Here is a 22482-nt window from a genome sequence, read left to right as displayed (position 1 = left end):
CACAGTTCACATATTTCTTCACAAGTTGTGAAAGGTTGCATACTGAGCTTAGGTAAAGATCTCGATTTGTCAATCACATACTTAGGTAAGGATCCTCCACTGGCCTTAAATCCTTGATGTATAATTAAGACCAGTAGAATAATACATGCTGCGGTGCTAAACTGCACTGCGAGATGGGCATTGTTCTATATTCAGTAGCATCTTCAGTAAATCATAATTTTTACATAATTAGCTACCATGTAGTACGGAAGACTGGGTGTTTCAGCAGTTCCCGTGATGGGGGTCTGTCCTGAGGTTGAAGTTCTAAACACCGAAGGGTCACGTCTCTTAAACCAGGAGACAGATGTGAGGGGATTGACGGAGAAGTAGTTGCGCTAGCAATCTACAGACAGAAATAAAAATGTTTTTAGAAGTTATCAACAGTTTTGATTTTTTTGACTCCATTTACTCCACTAGATGCTGGATGACTGGATAACTCCTCATTTCCAAAACCAGTTTCTCTACAGATTACGCAAGTGATTACATTATAGAAAATAATGCTTTGGCCCTGACCTCACTTTGGGACTTTCCTGACCTCAGTTAGCTGTGATGTCTGCTTTCCCAATCTTCATGCCCTCTGCTGCTACTCTTAGTCTCAGTTCTCTCCTTGCATCCTCTTATAATTCTGTTTCTAGGACAAGACTCCCTCATACCCATCAGCTCAAAGAATTGGGAAATTCTCCTGCCATGCTTATACCGTATAAGCATTATTCTGGCACACCACTCATCTGTGTTTAACTGGCATAATGCAAGGAAGCCTATGGAACTGGTGAGGGTTGGGTATCTGTAGTATACCCTCCCCCACAGTGCCTTGCCAGTGCATTTCAACCATAACTTTGAAGCAGAACCACTAAGTCTGAAGTGTAGTTCACTCTGTTGATTCAATCCATAGCCTCTCTATACGAATGCCAATTAGGGTTAACTAGGATGATGGTTGTGGTGATGTAGACCCATAGCTATCATTAACTAGACTGAGACCACCAACCAATTCATGTATGCCCTTGAACAACAGAGGTAATATTTGATTCTAATCAAACCCCGGTAAATTGTAATCTGTGCATGTTTACTGTTGTACTGGCTCGTATTTTATTCTTTCATTTATGCATGCTATTCAACTAGATTATTTCTATTAAGATTTTTAGAGGGTTTTTTTGAAAATTGAATAAGAATTCTGATTGCCAAAAAAACATGGTCTAGAGAAAAGGGTTAATATCCTTTATCGATGCTCTGAGATTGCCAGTCCATCAAAAGGATGCCTATTTTATTCTAGTCCTCTGGGGCTGGAGCCCTGAATGCTAAATATCAATTTTTAGTTAAGGATATTCTTCCCCAAGTTATAAAATATTAATGTACCCAATTTTATAATTTGTACTACAGTGATATAACAAACAGGAAAATAGGAAACAAAGATCTATGTCAGTGACATCACACATCACTCCTGCTTTGCTCCTCTAACTTATGGGTGTATTCATATCTTAGTATAGTGCTCCTCTCTAGAGGCTATTCTTGGGGGTGAATCGTTTTTCAAAAAAAACCCAGAGGAAATAATTTGTAGCTAGAACGTAGCAGATTTACTTTAGTGTAGTATTTGTAATAAAAAGCCTTATATAAAAAGGAAGCATTGTAATTATTACTATTCACCGTGTAACTTATTTCTTCCTAAAATCGACACTGTTGTACATGAAATCAAGCACTGAAGTGCCAACATTTGCTTAACTTATTTATAATACAACAAGGTATCTCACCTTAAATATCAAAGCAAGGTGATTGGAGTGCTTCTCAGCATTCCAAGGTGGTTTAGCACAAGCCATTTCTATAATAGCACAGCCAACGCTCCATACATCACAGCTCCTACCATATTGCTGGCCCCGCAGTACCTACAAAAGAAAGATACATCAGGGCTTAAGCTAATTAATTCCATGCCACTAACACTATACATGCATTATTCTATACACACAGAAGCCAAATCAAGTGCATTTTCATTATAATTTTGGGTTAAGTGAGTTAACAAGGGTGTAAATATTGACAAGTTTTATCTCTGTGTGAAGTACAATAATAACAATTAAAGGGCCTGGCCAAACAAAAAATTAGTGTCCTGTAATTAAGAATGCTCAGTGGCTATTTGCACGAAGGAACAATATGTCAAGATGTGGTCCATCTCAGAGTAACCGGAACAACCATCTGGTAAGGGAAAACACCAAGATAGCAACAAAACACGATATATTTACATAATTCCAATTTTTATGACAATGAAGTTATATGAAGCTCTGCTTCACTTATGGATACTGTTTCAAAGAGTTTTCTGTTACCATCTGGCTGAATTAATTATTTGCACAAAGCTCTACCACACATCCCGCCCCCCCAAAATTTTTTCAAAGTGGCTTCTTACCTCTGGTGCCATAAATGCAATAGTTCCCAACAACTGTCCCTGAAACTCTCCAGCACCAGTTCCCTTTGACGCCAACCTGGCTGCAGCTCCAAAATCAGCAATTCTTAATCTATGACCTGTGCTGTCAATTAGCAAATTGGCACCTGTCAACAGCATAACAAAAACACTGCTAGTTGGCTCTCAGTCAAAAACACGATGAGATGCTTATCTGTATTAAAAAAGTACTAAGGGTCTGACAAACACATGAAAGCAAGGAGATGAGGAGCTAAGAACAGAATACTGCCCAGAACTGTCTAATAGTGGTTGATCTGTCTCCATTATGCTTAGATAACATTACACAGTGGCCTGAGAATATGTGAGATAAAAGATTTTGAGAAGCAGCATGAAACCTCAGAAGTGGGGCAAATGTAAGAGTAGGAAGCAGAGTACAGCCCTGGAAGATGGTGGTGACTAGAACTTAGTGAAGGCCTTATACAGCTACAGTAACTCCTCACTTAACATTGTAGTTATGTTCCTGAAAAATGCTACTTTATGCTAAATGATGTTAAGTGAATTCAATTTCCCAATAAGAATTAATGTAAATAGGGGGGGCTAGGTTCCAGGGAAATTTTTTTCACCAGACAAAAGACATTATATACATATACAGTATAAGTTTTAAACAGTTTAATATTGTACACAGCAATGAATGACTGTGAAGCTTGGTTGAGGTGGTGGAGTAAGAGGGTGGAATATTTCCCAGGGAATGCCTTGCTACTAAATGATGAACTAGCACTTGGCTGAGCCCTCAAGGGTTAATACACTGTTGTTAATGTAGCCTCACACTCTACAAGGCAGCATGGACTGCGGCAGGAGGGAGCAAACACAATAGGTGCAGGGCAGTAGCTGCAAACACTTCCCTGCAAAAACTGAACATGATGATGATCCCACGCTATCCAGCTGAAGCGTACCACTCCCTCCTCCTGACAGCACATGCATGGCTGCACAGGTGCTGACTCTCCAAAGTGCTGGGAGGTGCATGCATGAGTGAGTGAGAGAGAGAGACGTGCATTGCCCCTTTAAGCAGATCAGACAGGAAGCAACAGCTTCCAGCAAGTTCCCTCCTTTTTGTCCCTCTCCTCCCCTTTGTAGAGACAGGGTACAGAACGGGGGTGGGGGGCAGGAGCAGGGGGACATCCTGTTATCAGCACCTCTCTCCCCCACCCTCCCCCAGCAAGCAGGAAGCTCTGGGGAGCAACTCCAAGGTAGAGGGCAGGGCAGGAGCAGCACAGCAGTAGGGGGCAGCTGCCGAGCCACATACCTTACAGGGAATTTAGGGGAGCTGATAGGGGGTCTGCCAGCCCCCCAGTTCTAATCCCCACAAGGAGGGGCTGCTCTTCCAGAGATTCCTGCAAACAGTGGACAAAGCAGGCAGCTGCCAAAGGACGTTATAAGGGAGCATTGTGCAACTTTAAACGAGCTTGTTCCCTAATAGATCAGCAGTGTAACAACGGGACAACGTTAAGCGGGACAACGTTAAGTGAGGAGTTACTGTACCTATATAAGATCTCCTATAAACCTTACATCCTTTTATCTGAATGTAAGTGGCTCACATCCACTTGAAAATAACTCCAGAAAGAGGGGGCCAAAGAAAGCATTCCCTTGAAATTTGTTCTCATATCTTAAGTGTGAATATAAACTGCCACAAGTAAGCCTGAAATCAGAGACCAGGGTGTTCCTACTGGATCTTTACTGTACAGTTGTATCAACATTAGTTGTAAGCAAAATTCCATAGGTTTGGCGGTTTTCCTTATCATAAGGACCAAAAATTTAGATATTCGTCTGAATCCCTTACATCTACAAATTTAAGCGGAGACCAAGAGCTCAAATACTAAGATGCCCCGGGGACAAATAAATATCTAGAAAACAAACTGGTGACCAATAACGAAAAATGGAGAAAAGCTATCTGAACGTTTCTGAACCTTCACAAAGATTTGAGTTTGGTTTGATCTGCTTATGTTAGCTGAACCAATTTGCTCATCCCTAAATCAACCTTTTGCATCAGCAACTGTCTCCAATGTGTAAGGAGGTAAATGTCTCTAAGCACTATATGAATGTTTGGATGCAGTTTAGTAGCTTCAAGGTTCCTAAATACAACTAGGCAAATCAAGCATAGATCTCATCTCCAATAAGAGTGAGACACAGATAATAACTGCCCTCAAACAAAGCAGCTGTCTGAATTCTAATAATTAGACAACACAATCAAGAGTTCTTACCTTTGACATCCCTGTGGATAATCTGATTCTCATGGAGGTAAGAAAGGCCACGCAGCAGTTGTTCTGTGTAGTTAATAACAACTGATTCTTTGAAGGCTCCATATTTACTTAACAAATGAGCAACTGATCCCCCTGGAAGATAAATTGTTTATATTTTTTATCCAATATTTATACTCATGATTAGCAGTAGGTAGCTTTGGCTGCCATAATTGGACTAATTTTTCCAATGATTTTATTGGACACTAGCGACTCAATTTTTCAAAAAGGTGTGCTGCACTGTATAAGCAAAGAAATCTACCATGAGCACAGCTGTGTAGTTTTCAACTGCAACTCAGCACACATTTTAAAACTATTTGCCTTAAATATCCCTTTAAAAAGAAAAACTGAAAAAAGCCTTATAAAAGTTAGTGAGTTCTGTTGCTGATGGAAAGTGACCTACAGATATTAATTCAATTTACTGTACTAAGTTTCTCAAGAAGAGCAACAGTTTTAAAATATTGTTATTGTAAATGGCGATGTTAGAACATAAACAAGCCTCCTATTTAGTGTTCCTCAGTGGACCTTAATTTTCTCTTTTTCTTACCATTTATATATCTGTATTTAAATATTTAATATGCAACAATTACATTTTTTTAATTTAACAGGAAAAATGCAAAAAAGCAATTTTTTCTCATTTTTGTTTTCTAAAGACAATATTTGCATGTCTCGTGTTCCTCTATCTACTCTTGATAACAACTACTCCTGGGGAAATTCTGCGCCACTGTGCATGCGCAGAATTCATGTGTCCCGCAGAATTTTATTTTTTTCTGCAGAAAATAGTCTGCCCCAGAAGTGTTGCAGTTCTACCTTTCGCCCAACAGAGGCCACTGTGGTGCCAGAACAGACAACAGCATGAATGCAGCAGGCTGTTCTGGTGCCACAACGGCCTGTGGTGGTCAAGAGGTAGAACCGCAGCACTTCTGGGGCAGAATGTATTTTCTGTGGGGAAAAATTCTCTGTGTGCGCAGTGGCAAAGAATTCCCCCCTCTCCCCCCCTTTTCGCCCCCCCCCCCCCAAAAAAACACTTGTTCCGTATTTCCCCCACCCACATCCTAAAAACTTCCAGGTTCACTCCAGGCTCCTTCCCTCTCCCTCAGCTCCACCATTATCCCTGACACCCCCAAGCCTTTGCATTGCTTCTGATGGGTGCAGGAAATACAGTTGTGTATTGTAATTTAAATGAATTATTCAAAGTTCTGTATTAATATGCCTAATCCATTTGTCAAAAAAATTACCATAATCTTTTTTTTTTGGTCTGTATTGTTACAGATACACTTGCTGATAGATATTTTGAAATAAATTACCAAAATAATTTAAACTGGCATGATTATATTGTGTTATTTTAACAAAAAATATGCAGAATTTTAAAATATTGTGCGCAGATTTTTAGGCGCAGAATTCCCCCAGGAGTATAATATTACCTGGACATCAGTAAAATGTGAGGACCATTCCTGACATTATCTATACCATAAAATCAAACTTTTTAGACTTGAGAGCTCTTCTTCTCTTGCATTTTTTCCCACTCTGCTGGTGTTTCAGGCAAGTGTTTTCTGCACCATTACATTCAGTGATACCCACTTGAGGTTTGCATGTTAGATGGCTGATAATACTGAGTAGTCTACCAGGATACAGAATTGTTGAAGAAGATACAATGCTCTCTTTCATGGTCTCCTTATTTGTCATTAAAGATACCACTCCATAAGTGTTTGGATTTTGAATAACTACAAGACATGTTTCTACTGAACTGTACTGGTAAACCCCTATTTTAGAAAACTCACTTTAACCTAAACTGTCTTTGGGGCCCTCTCCAGCCTGGTAGTGGGTTACTGTATTTTTCCTGATTGAAACATAGTTTTATAAAAATGTTGAGCATCCCAAGCAGCTCTAGCAAAGATTTTTTTAAAAAATAATTTGCTCTGAATTTGATACTACGCGGTAGAGAATAAAATATTTTAAAACTAAGGTCTGCATCCCCGGAGCACATAACTTCTCCCCAGTTTGAGCAGCTGAATAACAGATCTTTCCTTGATCTAGCCACCTCATGATTTTTTGAGATGTGATGTGCAGTGTTTAAGGTTTAATACACCTTTTGTTGCATGCAATTTCCCAGTCTAATTTTTTTTTTGGAGGGTGGGGAGAGGGAGGAGAGAGTACATGGAGATTAAAAAAAGAAAATCTGAAACTATTCAGCCCACAGAACTTATAAGTCTCTTGAACTAACAACTGTGCTCTTAAACTGTGCACATATGCTTGGCACACGTGTTGAAGTGCTCACCTGTGAGCATCAAGACAGTTTCTATTGCACATTCTTAGTATGAAATTTTCAAATGTATATTTGTTAAATCAGCAGTTCTCAAACTGTGAGTCAGGGCCCCAAAGTGGGTCACAACCCCATTTTAATGCGGTTGCCAGGGCTGGCGTTAGATTGCTGGGACACAGGGCTGAAGCTGAAGCCCAAGGGCTTCAGCTTTGGCCTCCCTACCCCGGGCAGGGGGGCTCAGACTCCCCCCACTCCTGGCCGGCAGGGCTCGGGTGAGCTCAGGCTTCGTCCCCTCTCCTGGGGTCATGTAGTAAATTTTGTTGTTAGAAGAGGGTCACAGTGAAGTTTGAGAACCACTGTATTAAATCAAACCCACTCTTTCCCCTAAAACGAAAACAGAATAGTTGTCTCTCAGTAAGGACTACGTCACTACTAACTTACAAACTTCATCTGCTTTAGCCCCATTCATAAAGTGTGGGTAGAATTTTTTCACAGCAAGAAATCCCTCCCCACCTACACATGCACTCCTGTAATTCAGGAACAGGTGAAAGGATTTTTGCTCAAACTTCCCAAATAAAATTCACCTTAAACATGGAAAAGTTCAGGTAAAAAAAAAGTGAGTACTTTGGAAAGATACCAGTATGATCACTTGAAGACACAAGAGTTATACAGTTTTGCAACCTAAAATACTGCTGGCTACTGGTGCCTACAACTATACTAATAGATGTGCAAAGTGCAGTCATTCATTAAAATATATTAGTGTGGAAAGACACAAATCGTAACACTCATTTAACACAGTGAAAACCCTGGAAAATGGAGAATTACTTTCTTCCTAGAAGAGGAACAGATGTGCATTTGCTTTTTATTCCAGAAGTTTGGTTACCCTTTTGCTATGTACAGAATGCTGTTTACCTGCCATCCATTCTATAAAGAGATTATAGTTGCTCTTCTCACATGTAGCACCCAACATTCGAATGATATTAGGATGGTTCAGATGATTCATCATCCTTATCTCTTCTCTCAGTGCTTCGACTACCTCTTCCTGTTCAGATGATGTGTTCCTGACATACGTCACCTATTTCACAAAAACATTTACATTTTACCTTAGATAATAGTTTTGAATTTAATGTCATAGTTTCATAGAATCATAGAAGATTAGGGTTGGAAGAGACCTCAGGAGATCATCTATAGTCCAACCCCCTCCTCAAAGAAGGACCAACCCCAGGTAAATCATCCCAGCCAGGGCTTTGTCAAGCCGGCCTTAAAAACGTCTAAGGACGGAGATTCCACCACCTCCCTAGGTAACCCATTCCAGTGCTTCACCACCGTCCTAGTGAAATAATTTTTCCTAATATCCAACCTAGACCTCCCCACTACAGCTGAGCTCCATCGTCTTTGGAACCCCCCTTCAGGTAGCTGAAGGTTGCTATCAAATCCCTCCTCTCTTCTCTTCTGCAGACTAAAGGCCAATTCCCTCAGCTGCTCCCCATAAGTCATGTGCCTCAGCCCCCTAATCATTTTCGTTGCCCTCCGCTGGACTCTCTCCAATTTGTCCACATCCTTTCTGTAGTGGGGGGCCCAAAACTGGATGCAATACTCCAGATGTGGCCTCACCAGTGCCAAATAGTGGGGAATAATCACTTCCCTCGATCTGCTGGCAATGCTCCTACTAATGCAGCCCAATATGTGTTAACCTTCTTGGCAACAAGGGCACACTGTTGACTCATATCCAGCTTCTTGTCCACTGTAATCCCCAGGTCCTTTTCTGCAGAACTGCCGCTTAGCTAGTTGGTCCCCAACCTGTAGCAGTGCATGGGATTCTTCTGTCCTAAGTGCAGGACTCTGTATTTGTCATAAGAACATAAGAACAGCCGTACTGGGTCAGACCAAAGGTCCATCTAGCCCAGTATCCTGTCTACCGACAATGGCCAATGCCAGGTGCTCCAGAGGGAGTGAACCTAACAGGCAATGATCAAGTGATCTCTCTCCTGCCATCCATCTCCACCCTCTGACAAACAAGAGTCTAGGGACACCATTCCTTACCCATCGAGGCTAATAGCCATTAATGGACTTAACTTCATTGTCCTTGTTGAACCTCATCAGATTTCTTTTGGCCCAATCCTCCAATTTATCTAGGTCACTCTGGATCCTATCCCAACCCTCCAGCATATCTACCTCTCTCTTTCCCCAGCTTAGTGTCATCCGCGAACTTGCTGAGGGTGCAATCCATCCCATCATCCAGATCATTACTGAAGATGTTGAACAAAACCGGCCCCAGGACCGACCCCTTGATACCATTTGCATTTCCTTAACTGTTCATTTGGTTTTGGCATCATAGATCCACCAGATTAATAGGTTTGCATGCCTCATTCTGTAGAGCCTCAAATATTGATTCCTTTCTGCTTCTACTCACTGTCCAGAACTCTGCAAGTTCTGTGTCTTAAATCTTTTGAGTCCCTTTTGCTGGCAAGATCTGTAGGGATGTAACTCCAAGGCTGCTTGCAGCAATCATTCTCCTGGTATCTTTGCACATTAAACTCATTTAAACTATTCTGACTATAAAAAGAAGCCCAGACTATTCCAAATTCTTGGGAATCACAAAGCAACGTTACAGACCTTTAACTCACTCTGAGTGGACAGAACAAATGCTGCTACAGTAAAAAGAAAAGAAAAAAAGACTCTCTCTCTACATTAACACAGCGAAAATTGAAAAACAGGGTTGGTGAGGGTCTGAGTCTACTTTTAGTTTGTAGATTCCTTTCAAAAACAGATAAAATTAGGGTGTCACTTATGGGCAGCACTTCCCTCTCCAGCCAAGTTCAGGTGGGAAAATGCCAGGAGTTCTCCAAAAGCAGAACCCTTGTGATGGAGTAGTCATGCAGCATGCCTTGTGAATTCTCACCAATGTGGAGCAGTTAATAATAGTTGGGGCCACACCTCCCCAATGAATCGTAGGATCGCATTTGCCTTTTTCATGGTGGCTCAGTCATCCTGTGATTCATTAATACAACCAAGTCTTTCTCCTCTGTTGTTTCAAACTGATGAGACCCCATCTTACAGCAGAGATTCTTGTTCATTAGTCCTGAAGGATCACATTTTCAAAGGCACCTAAAGATGCAGATAGGTGCTTTTGAAAATCACAGTGGTTGCCTGTCATTGATTTCAATGGGCGTTAGACACCTAACCTACTTACGCGCTTTCAAAAATCCCATTAGGCGCCTATCTGCATCTCTCGGTGCCTAAATACCTTTGAAAATTTGGCCCTAAGTGCATGACCTTGCACTTCGGATTATATTTCATCCCATTTCTATTACTCCAGTCCTTAAGGTCATCCAATCTTCCTATATCATATTCTGCTCATCCTCTGTGTTGATGCTTTCTAACTTTGTGAGCCAATGCCGAGGCAAAAAGAGAGGGGAATCTATAAGCAATTGGGAACATAAAACATAATTTCAAGTACAATGCTTGGAGCTGTGGTTGTTGGACATAGAGTGTCTCAACAATTAACTGCTCTAAAGTGCTTGCTGGACTCCGGAGTCTCAGAATGTAAATGCTACAAAGTGAAGCACTGCAGAGTCCACAGCAAATTAAGTATCTTTATAAAAAAGAGGCATTGTAGTCTATTTGGTTGACCACTGGACTAGGATATTGGGAGAGATGGGTTTTAGCCTTGGCTCTGTCACTAACTGTGTGACCTTGTGCACGTCACTTGTGACATGGGTTTCAGAAGTGCTGAGCACTTCAGCTCCAATTGAAGTCATCTCTGCAGATTAGGCTTAAACTCTTTGTTAGTCTCTCCTCCTCTGTGAAATGGTACACGTAAAAACCATCTTTCCACATCAGTTTATTGTAAGGATTAATTAATGTTTGCAATGTGCCTTGCAGGAGACTATTCACATTTTCAGTATTAGTACTACTGACTGTGTCAGGAAAAGTGCAAGAGTCAGAGTGAATCATTTGGTTTTGATAGAATCTGGAAGTGGTCTAGATTTAGAAAGCGGGTTCTTTAAAGATATAAATCAAGAGAAACACCTACATAAACCTGAGTGGGGGGAGAAGGGAAACAAGATGAGAAAACCAGGAAGGACTTCCTGAATGGATTCTGAGTAATGAAAGGTTACTTACCAGTAACTGTTTAAATATATTGTGTCTGCAGATCAACAATGCAGGAGTCTTAGAACCCTTTCAAAGGAGTAAACTCTTGAGGACATATGTGACTGCTCCTTGAATCCACAACTCTGGAAGGGAGGGTATGAAATCCCCCCATCTCCTCCTCCTCCTCTTTCTCCAATTCCAGAAACATCTTTTTAATCTCTGAAGAAGTAGGAAGAGGGAAGGCCTAAGGCTCTGAAGACTGGTATTTAGGTCCTGACTACTGCAGCAAAGGTAACCTGCTATTTCAGATCCATGGAGAGGCCCTATTACCCTAGGACACTCTGGAATCAGAGTAGGCCACATGTGTTGGGACATGACTGAAATTGATCCTCGGTTCTCAATCCTTACTAGATTTGAAAGGACAGTATCTTGCAAGGAAATCTCCCTATGCCGTCGCTTCCTCTTTGTTCTCTAAGAGGAGTTGAAGGATTTAGAGCCCCTCACAAACCTGACATCCACTCAGAAGAGAGAGATCAGAGGACACTGGATCTGAAGACCTGAAAGTCCTTGAACCTGTATGTCTTAGATTATTCTCTGACTGATCTCAGAACTTAAGAGTCAGAGTTTATGGCCAAAAGGGATGACCAGATCATCTTGTCTGACCTTCCGTATATCACAGACCACTAAACACCACTTAGCCACCTTCATATCAAGCCCGACACCCAAACTTTAAAGTCTCGCAGACCTGAAACACCTTAAGCAGAAGATCTCTGCTGAGGTCTAGCAGCTCCTAAATCCTTCTCTATAAAGGAGCTCTTGCATTTGTGGCGCCTCTCTCATACAGACTGTCATCCAAGCATTTTCCATATTGAGGATGCTGGTCCAACCCAGATAACTGTGGGGTATAAGAATCACCTCTTAAACAACATCATCTTCTCCATAGCATACGAGTCCTTTGTGGGCAAAATCCTAACCGCTAGAGAAAGAATAGTTCAACAATTATACTAACAACTATCCAGTGAATACGGCCTGGACCGGGAGTCGAGATCTGGGTTTCATTCTCAATTCTGTCACTGACTTGCTGAGTGAACTTGGTTGAGGCACAAAAGTATTTAAAGATCTACAGAAGAAAAGAGCTATATAAATTCAAACTATTACTTTTTCTTTTAGGTGAGGAAGAACCCATGTAAATATAACACTCACACCATACAGAGAAAGGGGTGGGTTCTGTGATCACACCTGAAGATAGGGACGATTTGGAGAACTGGGCAACTTTTAATTTTCAGGATTCTAGAACAAAGCATCAGAAAGAGCAAGCAATGACTCAGAATACAGGGCACTGTGGATCTGCAAACGTTGTGAAGGGCAAACATTATTACAAACTGCTCCAAGTAAATACTTTATTAAATTTCTTTCCCTCTGTTTATTCAGTCATTAAACTTCTAGAAAATACTCACTGAAGTAGAGCATATACCTGTTTCACCGCCATTAATGTCCCAGTTCCTACATCTTGAGCTTGATAACAGGATGAAAATGCTCCAAGGCCTATTTGCTGACCTTTGAGCCATTCCGCATCTTCTCTGTAATGGTGTTTTGCTTTGGTATGTCCAGGCAGTGTTTCCGGTGTCTGCAAATTGAATTAAGAATTAAGATTAACTAGCTAAAATCTTTAAGTGCCTATATGAAAACTACGACTTTTAAAGTTAATTAGGGACAACAGTCTGATCCTCTGTCAATCAATGCATTTTCCTAAATCACCCTTAAGCTTGAGATCACTAAACCAGACAGCATGGGATTACTAATGCCAAACATGGGAATGGCCCTTGTTTAGAAATAGAATCTCTCAACTATAAAACATATTCTTAAGTATTCAGAAAACTAGTCAGCTTATACAGAGATGGCAGCTGACTATAACACTACAAATTGCAAGAACCCACTTCCAGTAAGTGTCTTTTTGAAAAGTAAATTAAACTATCTATTTTTAAATGTTAATTTGTTTTCAAACCAATTCTGTGTTTAATAAAATGCATCTTAAAATTTAGACACAAGCTGAGAGAAAGGGCCTGAAATACTCAAATTCATACACTACTCTTCCCTCATTATTATTATATAGCACTTAGAAGCCCCATTTGAGATTGGATGCCATTATGCTAGGTGCCATAGCAACACATAGTAAGAGTCCCTGCCCCAAAGACCTTACAATCTAAACATACAAGACAGAGTAGGAGGGAAAACAGGGGCACAGAAAGTGGAAGTGATCTTTCCGTCTATATTTTATCTCTATTTGACCTCATCTGCTCTCAAAGTTTCAATTAACTTGATGAGACCTAAATCTACCTCTCTACCCTAACCTCTGCTCATTTTGTATTTCTGACATCTTATATTGGATGTGTCACCAACTCCCATTCAACATGGCAAAAACTGAAGTGTGTATTCTTTTCCTCACAACCCCCCAACCCGTTTGTTCCCCCCCAACAATTCAACTATCCTTTCCACTATGGCTTCCAAACTGTGTAAAACGCCTCTTTTCCCTTCCATAAATAGGCTCTCATCAAATCACATCAGCTCTTCCTCTAAAAGATCTATAAAAATATGCTTTTCCCCTCCATTCCTGTTTCTAAAGCTCTTATCTATTGCTTGAGTAATGAATGTATTCTTCTCTATTCTGGCCTCCGTATATCTCACCTAGCTCCTCTCCCCACATATACTGCTGTTAAAATTCTTTTTCACTCCTGCTGCCTGCTTGTGTCACTGAGTTCCCCCCCTCAACTTCTGCATCAAGTTCAACCTCATTGTCAAACACCTGGCACAACTCTGTTCCTCCTTAAATCCAAGTTCTCACTTCTGCTTACTCCACCTTTCTTTCCCTTTGTTCTCCTCTAATTGCTTTGTACCCTTCTCCCATTCTTGTCTTCAAACTTTCTTCTGTCACCTCATGCCTGGAAATCTCCTTGGTGCAGCAGATTGTGTCTTTCCTCCAAAAAATATTATCAAAACATTTCAACAATGACCTCCACAAGATTCTATCAGTACTTCAAACTCACACTGGCAGCTGCTTGTCTGTATCTGTATTTGATTCGAATTCCTAGGAACTGTGTCCTCCTTATGTCTGTGCACTGTTGAGAACACACTACATGTTCATTAAATAATGGCAGTGAACTGAAACATGGCCTTATTACAGAACTAAAAAACAACCCCCCTCCTCCCCCCAAAAACCCCACCCAACCACAGTATACTCACATCCTGCTGAATAATTATGATATCTTCCCCATTTTCAACCTGTAGTTGGGGAACTATTGGTAGGGCATCTTGAGACGCTGACATTGCCATGGCAATAGCTAAAGCCTCCTCTTCTTCGGCTTCCATCTTTTCCTTGCATTTTTGATTATGATTTACATCATCTTTGTAAGTGTCATCGTTTTCCACCCGTTCAGGAGAAAGAACTGCAACTTCCGACTTGAATGTAACCGTGCCATCGCTTGTAGGCATAGAGGCCTCAAGTAAGTCCTCAATACTGGAATTGAGCTCTGCATTGACATCCAGTTGACTACTCTTCTCCTCTACTGGTGTGAACACGGTCTCTTCACTTGGTATAACTGCATTACTACAACTGCTACTGCTGTCACACTGTAAAATATCATTCAGATCAAGTGTCATATTGGTTTTTGAGGCTTCACCTGGAGTAGGTCGAGATGGCTTTGGCCTGTGTATATGACTGGATGGCATAGCTCTGGCCTGGGTAAAAACTGGGGAAAGTTTCTCTTGTTCTTTATTTTCAGAACAGTTTCTTTCAATGTGTAGAGAAAGTTTCCGTTGTGTTTGAGGAGAAGTTGAAGGTATTTTGCAGGGAATGAATCCCTGAGGTCTGACTTTAGACATATCTGTTACAGGGCCAACTGGTACAGACGGGGTTGACGGAGAGGGCAGTATTGGGAATAATGACTGGGAATGACTGGATGAGGGAGAAAAGTTCAAACACTGACTATGGGGTCTGCCTTTTGTTTGAATGGCTGGCTTTGGTTGCTCAGTGGTTACTGATGAAACAGGAAGTCCTAAAGAAATGCCAGCCAGTGTCTCAGAAATGTCCTCTGGACCGGCACTCAATTTTTTATCACCCAATCCTCTTCCACTTTTCCCTGATAACTGGACAGTATTGTTAGGAGTATTACTTTGTGTTGTTTCTGGAGAGTTATCTGGGGCAGATAGCTGCATAAAGTCATCACATCTGCATTCCACAGAATGCACCTCTTCCATGCCTAGCTGGATGGCTTCTGCAATCTCCATTTCATCTGCTATTGCCAACAATCGTCGACGCATCCTTGTGTAATGAGTTGAGCTTGTCACACTCAACATTTCTAATAGTTTTACGAACACATGGGGTACTCTTGCAACCATTCTTGCAGCACTCAAAAATACCCTCCGGGACAATTTACCCACCATTGAGTGGGAATTATCAATTGACTGCAAGGCAAAATTCAAGAGGGACAGCAGCTTCTTATACCTAAAAATAAATAAATAAATAAATATTATATATGTGTGTGTGTGCACGTATTTTTATATATATTATAAAATATAAATAATACTGTTAAAGCTCATATGTACTAATTACTATTCTAGAAGCAATCTACACAATACATATCAACAATAGATCAGTACATTGACAGCTAATATATTAATTATCGTATGAGTGTTTAAGTATATGTTTTCAGTAGGAAAGGCAAATTTTCAAAGCTGGCAACTAGCTGTCTAAATTGTGCATCCAAAAGTCAACCCTTTGCCTCGGATAACTTAGGCAGCCATTTTTGAAGACCTGGCCAACAATTCAGTTACAGAAAAGAAGAAATGAAATAGTTAAGAAATACCTGTCTACTACGGTGTCAGCCTGTAAAACATCCCCACTGACAATGTGAGGATAAAATTCACCAGGAAATTCCAATAAAAGTCTGTCTATAAGACAAAGACGTCCAAGTAGGGCTTGCCAGTTGTTCGATTCAGTCTGGGTTCCAAGAATACAATTTAAGATGTAATCAACACCACCAATACCAATGGACCCTATGAAAAAATAGTTTATAAGATCAGAGTTAAACCTATGCCCAACCAAGAGTCTATGAAATTCTGATAGATCAAATCCTAGCTTATTGAAAGGTAAAGACAGCATGGTTATAAAGTACATAGAAACAGAACTTTTTTGTCAGAAAATTGAATAAAAAGTAGAAAATTCTCAAAGCAACACAGTTTTTACAATACTGACTTTTGATACGTTCTTCAATATAGTTAAAATGATTCATGATATTTGCTTACAGACAAAACGTGACGATAATTGCGTATGTATAATAAAGCGGTTTTACCAGATTTAAGTATTTCTCTACCAACTGCCAACTCTCCTGCTTGGCCTTTACACATCTCCAACAGCGTTGAAACTGAAAGTTGGCTTGTGCGGCTATGGGAAATGAAAACCAAAAGTAAATCCCACATCTTATATTTTTAATTAACAACATTTTCACCATTAACATTTCTGGAATTGATATATCAATAGACTGGAGATTGTTTGATTTTCTTCATTAATGAGTTATGATGAACAAATTATTCTGACTGATTTCACATCATTTTCTCCCTTTATATCTTAAAAATGTTTTGGCATTGTTCACCTAGAATCATGCACTGCCTAAAAATCTACTGTAAAAATCTAATACCACCCATTCTCTTGCCTACATCATTAAAATCTAACAGTTTCTGAATTTTTATGTCTTCTGGAGAGAATCCTTTTAGTATAGAAAAAACAATCTGATGATACAACCTCGCCCACCTACATGAGTGGCCAAATCTTGGAATACAACACTACTCTGTTTAAAAAAAAAAAAGTAAATGAATGCTTATTTCACCTGATGTCATTCCTTTACATTTTTCAGATCAACACTTACTTTGTAACTGGACCAATAAAAGATTACCATTCCAAAAGAGATCTCTATTAATATGCAATTATAAGTGCTATATACTAATAACATAATGAAGCAGATATGTATGGTGTTTTGTCACAATGGCCGTGTCTGTGTCTGTGTCTGTGTGTGTTTAAATACCTATGGCTTGATATTATAGAATCATAGGACTGGAAGGGACCTTGAGAGGTCATTATGGAACTTTTACTTTCTAGTATATACAAAGGTGGAGAATTGAGCCTGAACCATTATATCAGTATGTGTTATTTTTAGGGCCGTCGATTAATCGCAGTTAACTCAAAAAAATTAACTGTGGTTAAAAAAATTAATCAATAGAATACCAATTGAAATTTATTAAATATTTGGGATGTTTTTCTACATTTTCAAATATATTGATTTCTATTACAACACAGAATACAAAGTGTACAGCGCTCACTTTATATTATTTTTGATAATTTTTACAGTGCAAATATGTGTAATCAAAAGAAACAGTATTTTTCAATTCACCTCATACAAGTACTGTAGTGCAATCTTGATCGTGAAAGTGTAACTTACAAATGTAGATTTTTGTCACATAACTGCACTCAAAAACAAAACAATGTAAAACTTCAGACCCTACATGTTCATTCGGTCCTACTTCTTGTTCAGCCAATTGCTCAGACAAACAAGTTTGTTTACATCCACAGGAGATACTGCTGCCCGCTTCTTATTTACAATGTCACCTGAAAGTGAGAACAGGTGTTCGCATGGCACTTTCGTAGCCTGCGTTGCAAGATATTTACGAGCCAGATATGCTAAACATTCGTATGCCTCTTCATGGTTCAGCCACCATACCGGAGGACATGCTTCCATGCTGATGTTTGTTTGTTAAAAAAATAGTGCGTTAATTAAATCTGTGACCTAACTCCTTGGGGGAGAACTGTATGTCCCCTGCTCTGTTTTACCCATATTCTGCCATATATTTCATGTTATAGCAGTCTCGGATGATGACCCAGCACATGTTGTTTGTTTTACGAACACTGTACTGTCACTGCAGATTTGACAAAATGCAAAGAAGGTATCAATATGAAATTTCTAACAATAGCTACAGCACTCAACCCAAGATTTAAGAATCTGAAGTGCCGTCCAAAATCTGAGAGGGACGAGGAGTGGAGCATGCTTTCAGAAGTCTTAAAAGAGCAACACTCAGATGCGGAAACTACAGAACCCGAACCACCAAAAAAGAAAACCAGCCTTCTGCTGGTGGCATCTGACTCAGATGATGAAAATGAACATGCATCGGTCCACTCTGCTTTGGATTGTTTTCGAGCAGAACCTGTCATCAGCATGGACGTATATCCTCTGGAATGGTGGTTGAAGCATGAAGGGACATGAGAATATTTAGCACATCTGGCACATAAATATCTTGCGACGCTGGTTACAACAGTGCCATGCCTACGCCTGTTCTCACTTTCAGGTGACATTGTAAACAAGAAGCGGGCAGCATTATCTCTTGCAAATGTAACCAAACTTGTTTGTCTGAGCAATTGGCTGAAGTAGGACTGAGTGGACTTGAAGGCTCTAAAGTTTTACATTGTTCTATTTTTGAATTCAAAATTTTTTTGATACATAATTTGACATTTCTAAGTTCAACTTTCATGATAAAGAGATTGCATTACAGTACTTATATTAGGTGAACTGAAAATACTATTTCTTTCTTTTTTTTACAGTACAAATATTTGTAATCAAAAATAAATATAAAGTGAGCACTGTACACTTTGTATTCTGTGTTGTAACTGAAATCAATATATTTGAAAATGTAGAAAACATCCAAAAATATATAAATAAATGGTATTCTATTATTAACAGTGCGATTAATCGTGCATTTAATTTTTAATCATGCTATTATCGTAATTAATTTTTTTAATCGCTTGACAGCCCTAGTTATTTTGTATTACAGCAAGAATCAGTTCCCAACTTTACTATCCACTGTACAAACAGATAAAACAGTCCATGCTCCAGAGGCCACAATCTAGAATTATTACAATACTGAGTCCTGAAAGAATGGTACATAGTACTACAGAGGAGTAAACAGAGAGGAATAATACTAGAGGAATATTAAGAACCAGACTAATAAAAGAGACTCAATGGGAATACCAAGCACTAGGTCAGGGCAATACAAGATAACCAAGAGTATAAAGAAGGATGGTGAGAACATACACCCAAAATTTCAAGTCAACATTTGTTGAGAAAGAAAAGATAGGCCCCATAAAGTCAATAAAAAGAACGCTGCATTCGCTAAGTATTGCACATACTGAAAAAATATTATGAGGTGCCTCCAAAACACACCTAGAACTGTGTCACGGTAATTTGAATACTACAAAATAATTTCTCCAAAGACTTCCAGGACCTATACAACATATATTTATAGCCCTACTTGTGATCCACGCCTCTTAATCTATAGCCACCATGAGTCTGCATACTCTCTGGTTCTACATGAAATAAAAGTTCTGAATGTAGTTTTAAAAGATTATAGAAAACTTGAAGACCTATTGAACCAACCACCATACCTGTTGGCATCTGCACATTTAACTAATATAGTCTCTACAACTGGCTTGAGAAGTCGCTGTAGTTTTGTCCTTTCTGCCAAACTATGACAAGGAGTATAAACCAGCATGGCTCTTAATGTTTTCTAAGAAAGGGAAAAAAAGAAATATGAAGTCAGGTCAACTACACTTCAGCTTATTATAAAAACGTTTATAAATAGGTTTATATAACGCACATGAAACAGAGTGCTTATTAGTGTGACAAAGGGTTAATACCTTACTATCGTATATACTTAGTGTTAGAATTACTCAATCTGAAATCTGGTTGTATGAACATTGTAAGTACGATCAACACTCTAGCTCACTGTACCAGGCATCTGAATATATTTGGCCAGATCCTCAGCTGGTGAAGTCAGTGAAGCCATGCCAATTTACATCTGCTGAAGATCTCATCTATTCCCTTCTCAGACAATGCTTAAGAGCTAAATAGGGTCTGACTTTCAGCTGTGATGAGCACTCACAATTCCCACTGACTTTTCTGGGAGCTGAGTGTGCTTATTAGTTCTAAAAATCAGTCTCCAAGCTACTTCACAAAAATGTCAAAATATGGTAAGTAAACAACTACTTACTAAAGCAGCAACATACACTTTGTAGACAGGGTCAGCACAGACCATGGACAGCACACTGCAGCAGGATTCCACTACAACATCTCCTGAGATACCGGTCTGAGATGATCCACTAGCTGCTCCCAGAGCTCCAGCACTTGTGTTGTTTCCATTGCTGCTTCCAGAATTTCCAGTGCTTTCACCATTAGCCAGTAATAGAGCACCACTAACATCATGGGAAAGACGTCTAAGTGCCATCTCCCGTATATTCCAGTTTCGAGAAAACAAGCAGCCAACTAACTCCATTCCAAATACCTAATAAAAGTAAACATATTCCATTTGACTTGGTTGCAAAACATAACATTTCAAGCTTAAGTATTTAAGTACAGTATTTCAGGAAATGTCAAAAAAGGTTTAAAGGGAAAATCTTGTCTTAATCTTTTATGACAGAAAATATACCAGCAATATCAGTTTTAAATATGCAGCCTGTCATATAAAATGAAATACTATGAATAGTAATGCATAGATCCTTCAAAGACTTAGCTATATTTTTGAAAATAATTATCTTCCTCCATTACATTTTTTTAAAATTCATTATAATTCTGAAGCCAATTCCTGTATTCAGTGGGAAAATCCTTTCCGCATGAAAAGTCAGATTGGTAGTTCTGCTGACAAAGACCCTCTATACACAGAATAGGTACAGACAGGGGGGACACTGGTAGTTTCCACACACAGCCTTCCTAAAGTGCCTCATCCATGTTCAGCTAGTCCCCTCTTTAGAGGTAAGAGAGTAGTTCATCTTCCATGGCATTCAGTACTTGGCATCTCAGTTATGGCTACCAACAAGAGTGTCTATTAGTGCTAATTATGTTTGTGATGTGACACCTGTCCACTAGGAATTAGGACCAAAAACACCAACTCTTTTTCACTGAAGAGGGTTGTGATATTCTCCAACCTGAAAAATCCCAAAGGAAAAAACAAGTTTGGGGGTGGAAAAAGTTTCCGGATTTTTTTTTTTTTTTTTTTTTTTTTTTTTTAAAAACACAGTCAACCAACTATGAAGACGATGTGGTTCAGAATAATTTGTGGAGTACCATAATGTGCTTTAGATTGTGTCAGGAACTCCAAACACCCATATATTTCTAATTTATAAATGAGTTCACTTCAGAATTTTTTCATCTTTTTCATACTGTTTTCATTGCATGAGCATAAGACCTCTGTCATACTTTTCTTAATATTCTTGGGTAGCCTACTTAGTAACTTGAACACAATACTCTGTGGTATTCTTTCAGGCAGACTCAACAGAATTATGCAGGAACACACTTTTTGCTGTATGGATGCTTGTAGCTATTATCAGGTGATTTCTCATATTATATTTTAAAAATGAGCAAGCAGGAGGCGCATAACAAAATGGAGCTTTGAAAGAATTTGGAACAGGGAGAACAAAGCTCCGCTGTTGAGCTTGCATTAAAATCAAAAGGGGGTAATAAATTTCCAAAGCATCTGCTTGCTGGCCCATATGCACAATGACAGTGGCTTCTTTGGAGGAAGAAACAAGACCTGGCACAAGTGGTTTTGCACAGGCAGCTACTGGGATGACCTTACCTTAAAAAAAAAAAAAAAAAAAAAAAACCACCAGGGAAAATCCCACCTCAAAATGACAAATTGTTTTAATTTGAAATTCACTTCGTAAGTTAAACCGTTACCTGAATCCATGGCTCAGCTAAATCTTTATAGGTGGAAGGGATCTGCTGAACCCCATAATGAGTAAGGTTAAAATTACTATCTTGTGTTCTCCTTTGCGATCCACCTGTAGGCTGCTGCTGATTTTGCTGTTGAACCACTCGGAGAACTGAAGGAGAATCCACAGGGCTTGGCAATTCATGACTACAAATAAACAATAAATATTTAATATGGATGAAAAAATTAAACATTTACACACTTTAAAGCTCTATACTTTTACTACAGATCCAAAAATGTGAGATTCAATCTGTACAGAAAACTGAATACTTACCTATAGAAATCATGAGATCTCCACTTAGATCTACAAAGAGGGCATATAAGTGGCTCTCTGTTTCTTCTACATTCTTCTGCCCCTGAAATGCAGTAATCACAAAATAACATGATGCCTAAAGCATATTATAGACTTACGGGAATGTAAAAACAAATGTATGGTTATAAAAATCAACAAATTAAATAGTAAATTTTACTTTAAATTAGAATATATCCTTTTCCTGATAAGGTAAATGTAGTTCTGAATTCAACTGTCTACAGCATATTGTATGGTTTACAAGACAATCGAGGCATATTGGACCAACTTCTGTTGGTGAAAGAGACAAGCT

The 22482-nt window shown here is 39.4% G+C and overlaps 1 protein-coding gene across 1 annotated transcript in view; it reads right to left on the bottom strand.

Moving 5' to 3' along the window:
• Positions 1-214: 214 nt before the first annotated feature.
• MAP3K1 (mitogen-activated protein kinase kinase kinase 1) overlaps positions 215-22482 on the bottom strand; it is a 98588-nt gene continuing 76320 nt past the window's right edge. Inside the window, exons 14-26 of the mRNA XM_065406682.1 lie at positions 22155-22236; positions 21847-22027; positions 20165-20455; positions 19560-19681; positions 16423-16514; positions 15937-16126; positions 14315-15575; positions 12549-12701; positions 7892-8054; positions 4681-4812; positions 2429-2571; positions 1785-1916; positions 215-382 (exon numbers count right to left, since the gene is read on the bottom strand). Of these exons, the coding sequence (XP_065262754.1) occupies positions 233-382; positions 1785-1916; positions 2429-2571; positions 4681-4812; positions 7892-8054; positions 12549-12701; positions 14315-15575; positions 15937-16126; positions 16423-16514; positions 19560-19681; positions 20165-20455; positions 21847-22027; positions 22155-22236 (3092 nt within the window). The 3' untranslated portion in view covers positions 215-232. The remainder of the gene's footprint in view (positions 383-1784; positions 1917-2428; positions 2572-4680; positions 4813-7891; positions 8055-12548; positions 12702-14314; positions 15576-15936; positions 16127-16422; positions 16515-19559; positions 19682-20164; positions 20456-21846; positions 22028-22154; positions 22237-22482) is intronic.

Source organism: Emys orbicularis, chromosome 6 (assembly GCF_028017835.1).
Source record: "Emys orbicularis isolate rEmyOrb1 chromosome 6, rEmyOrb1.hap1, whole genome shotgun sequence".
In the NCBI taxonomy this organism is placed as follows: Eukaryota; Metazoa; Chordata; order Testudines; family Emydidae; genus Emys; species Emys orbicularis.
Note: the sequence above shows the minus strand (reverse complement) of the source record. Positions and strands in the feature narration are given on the sequence as shown.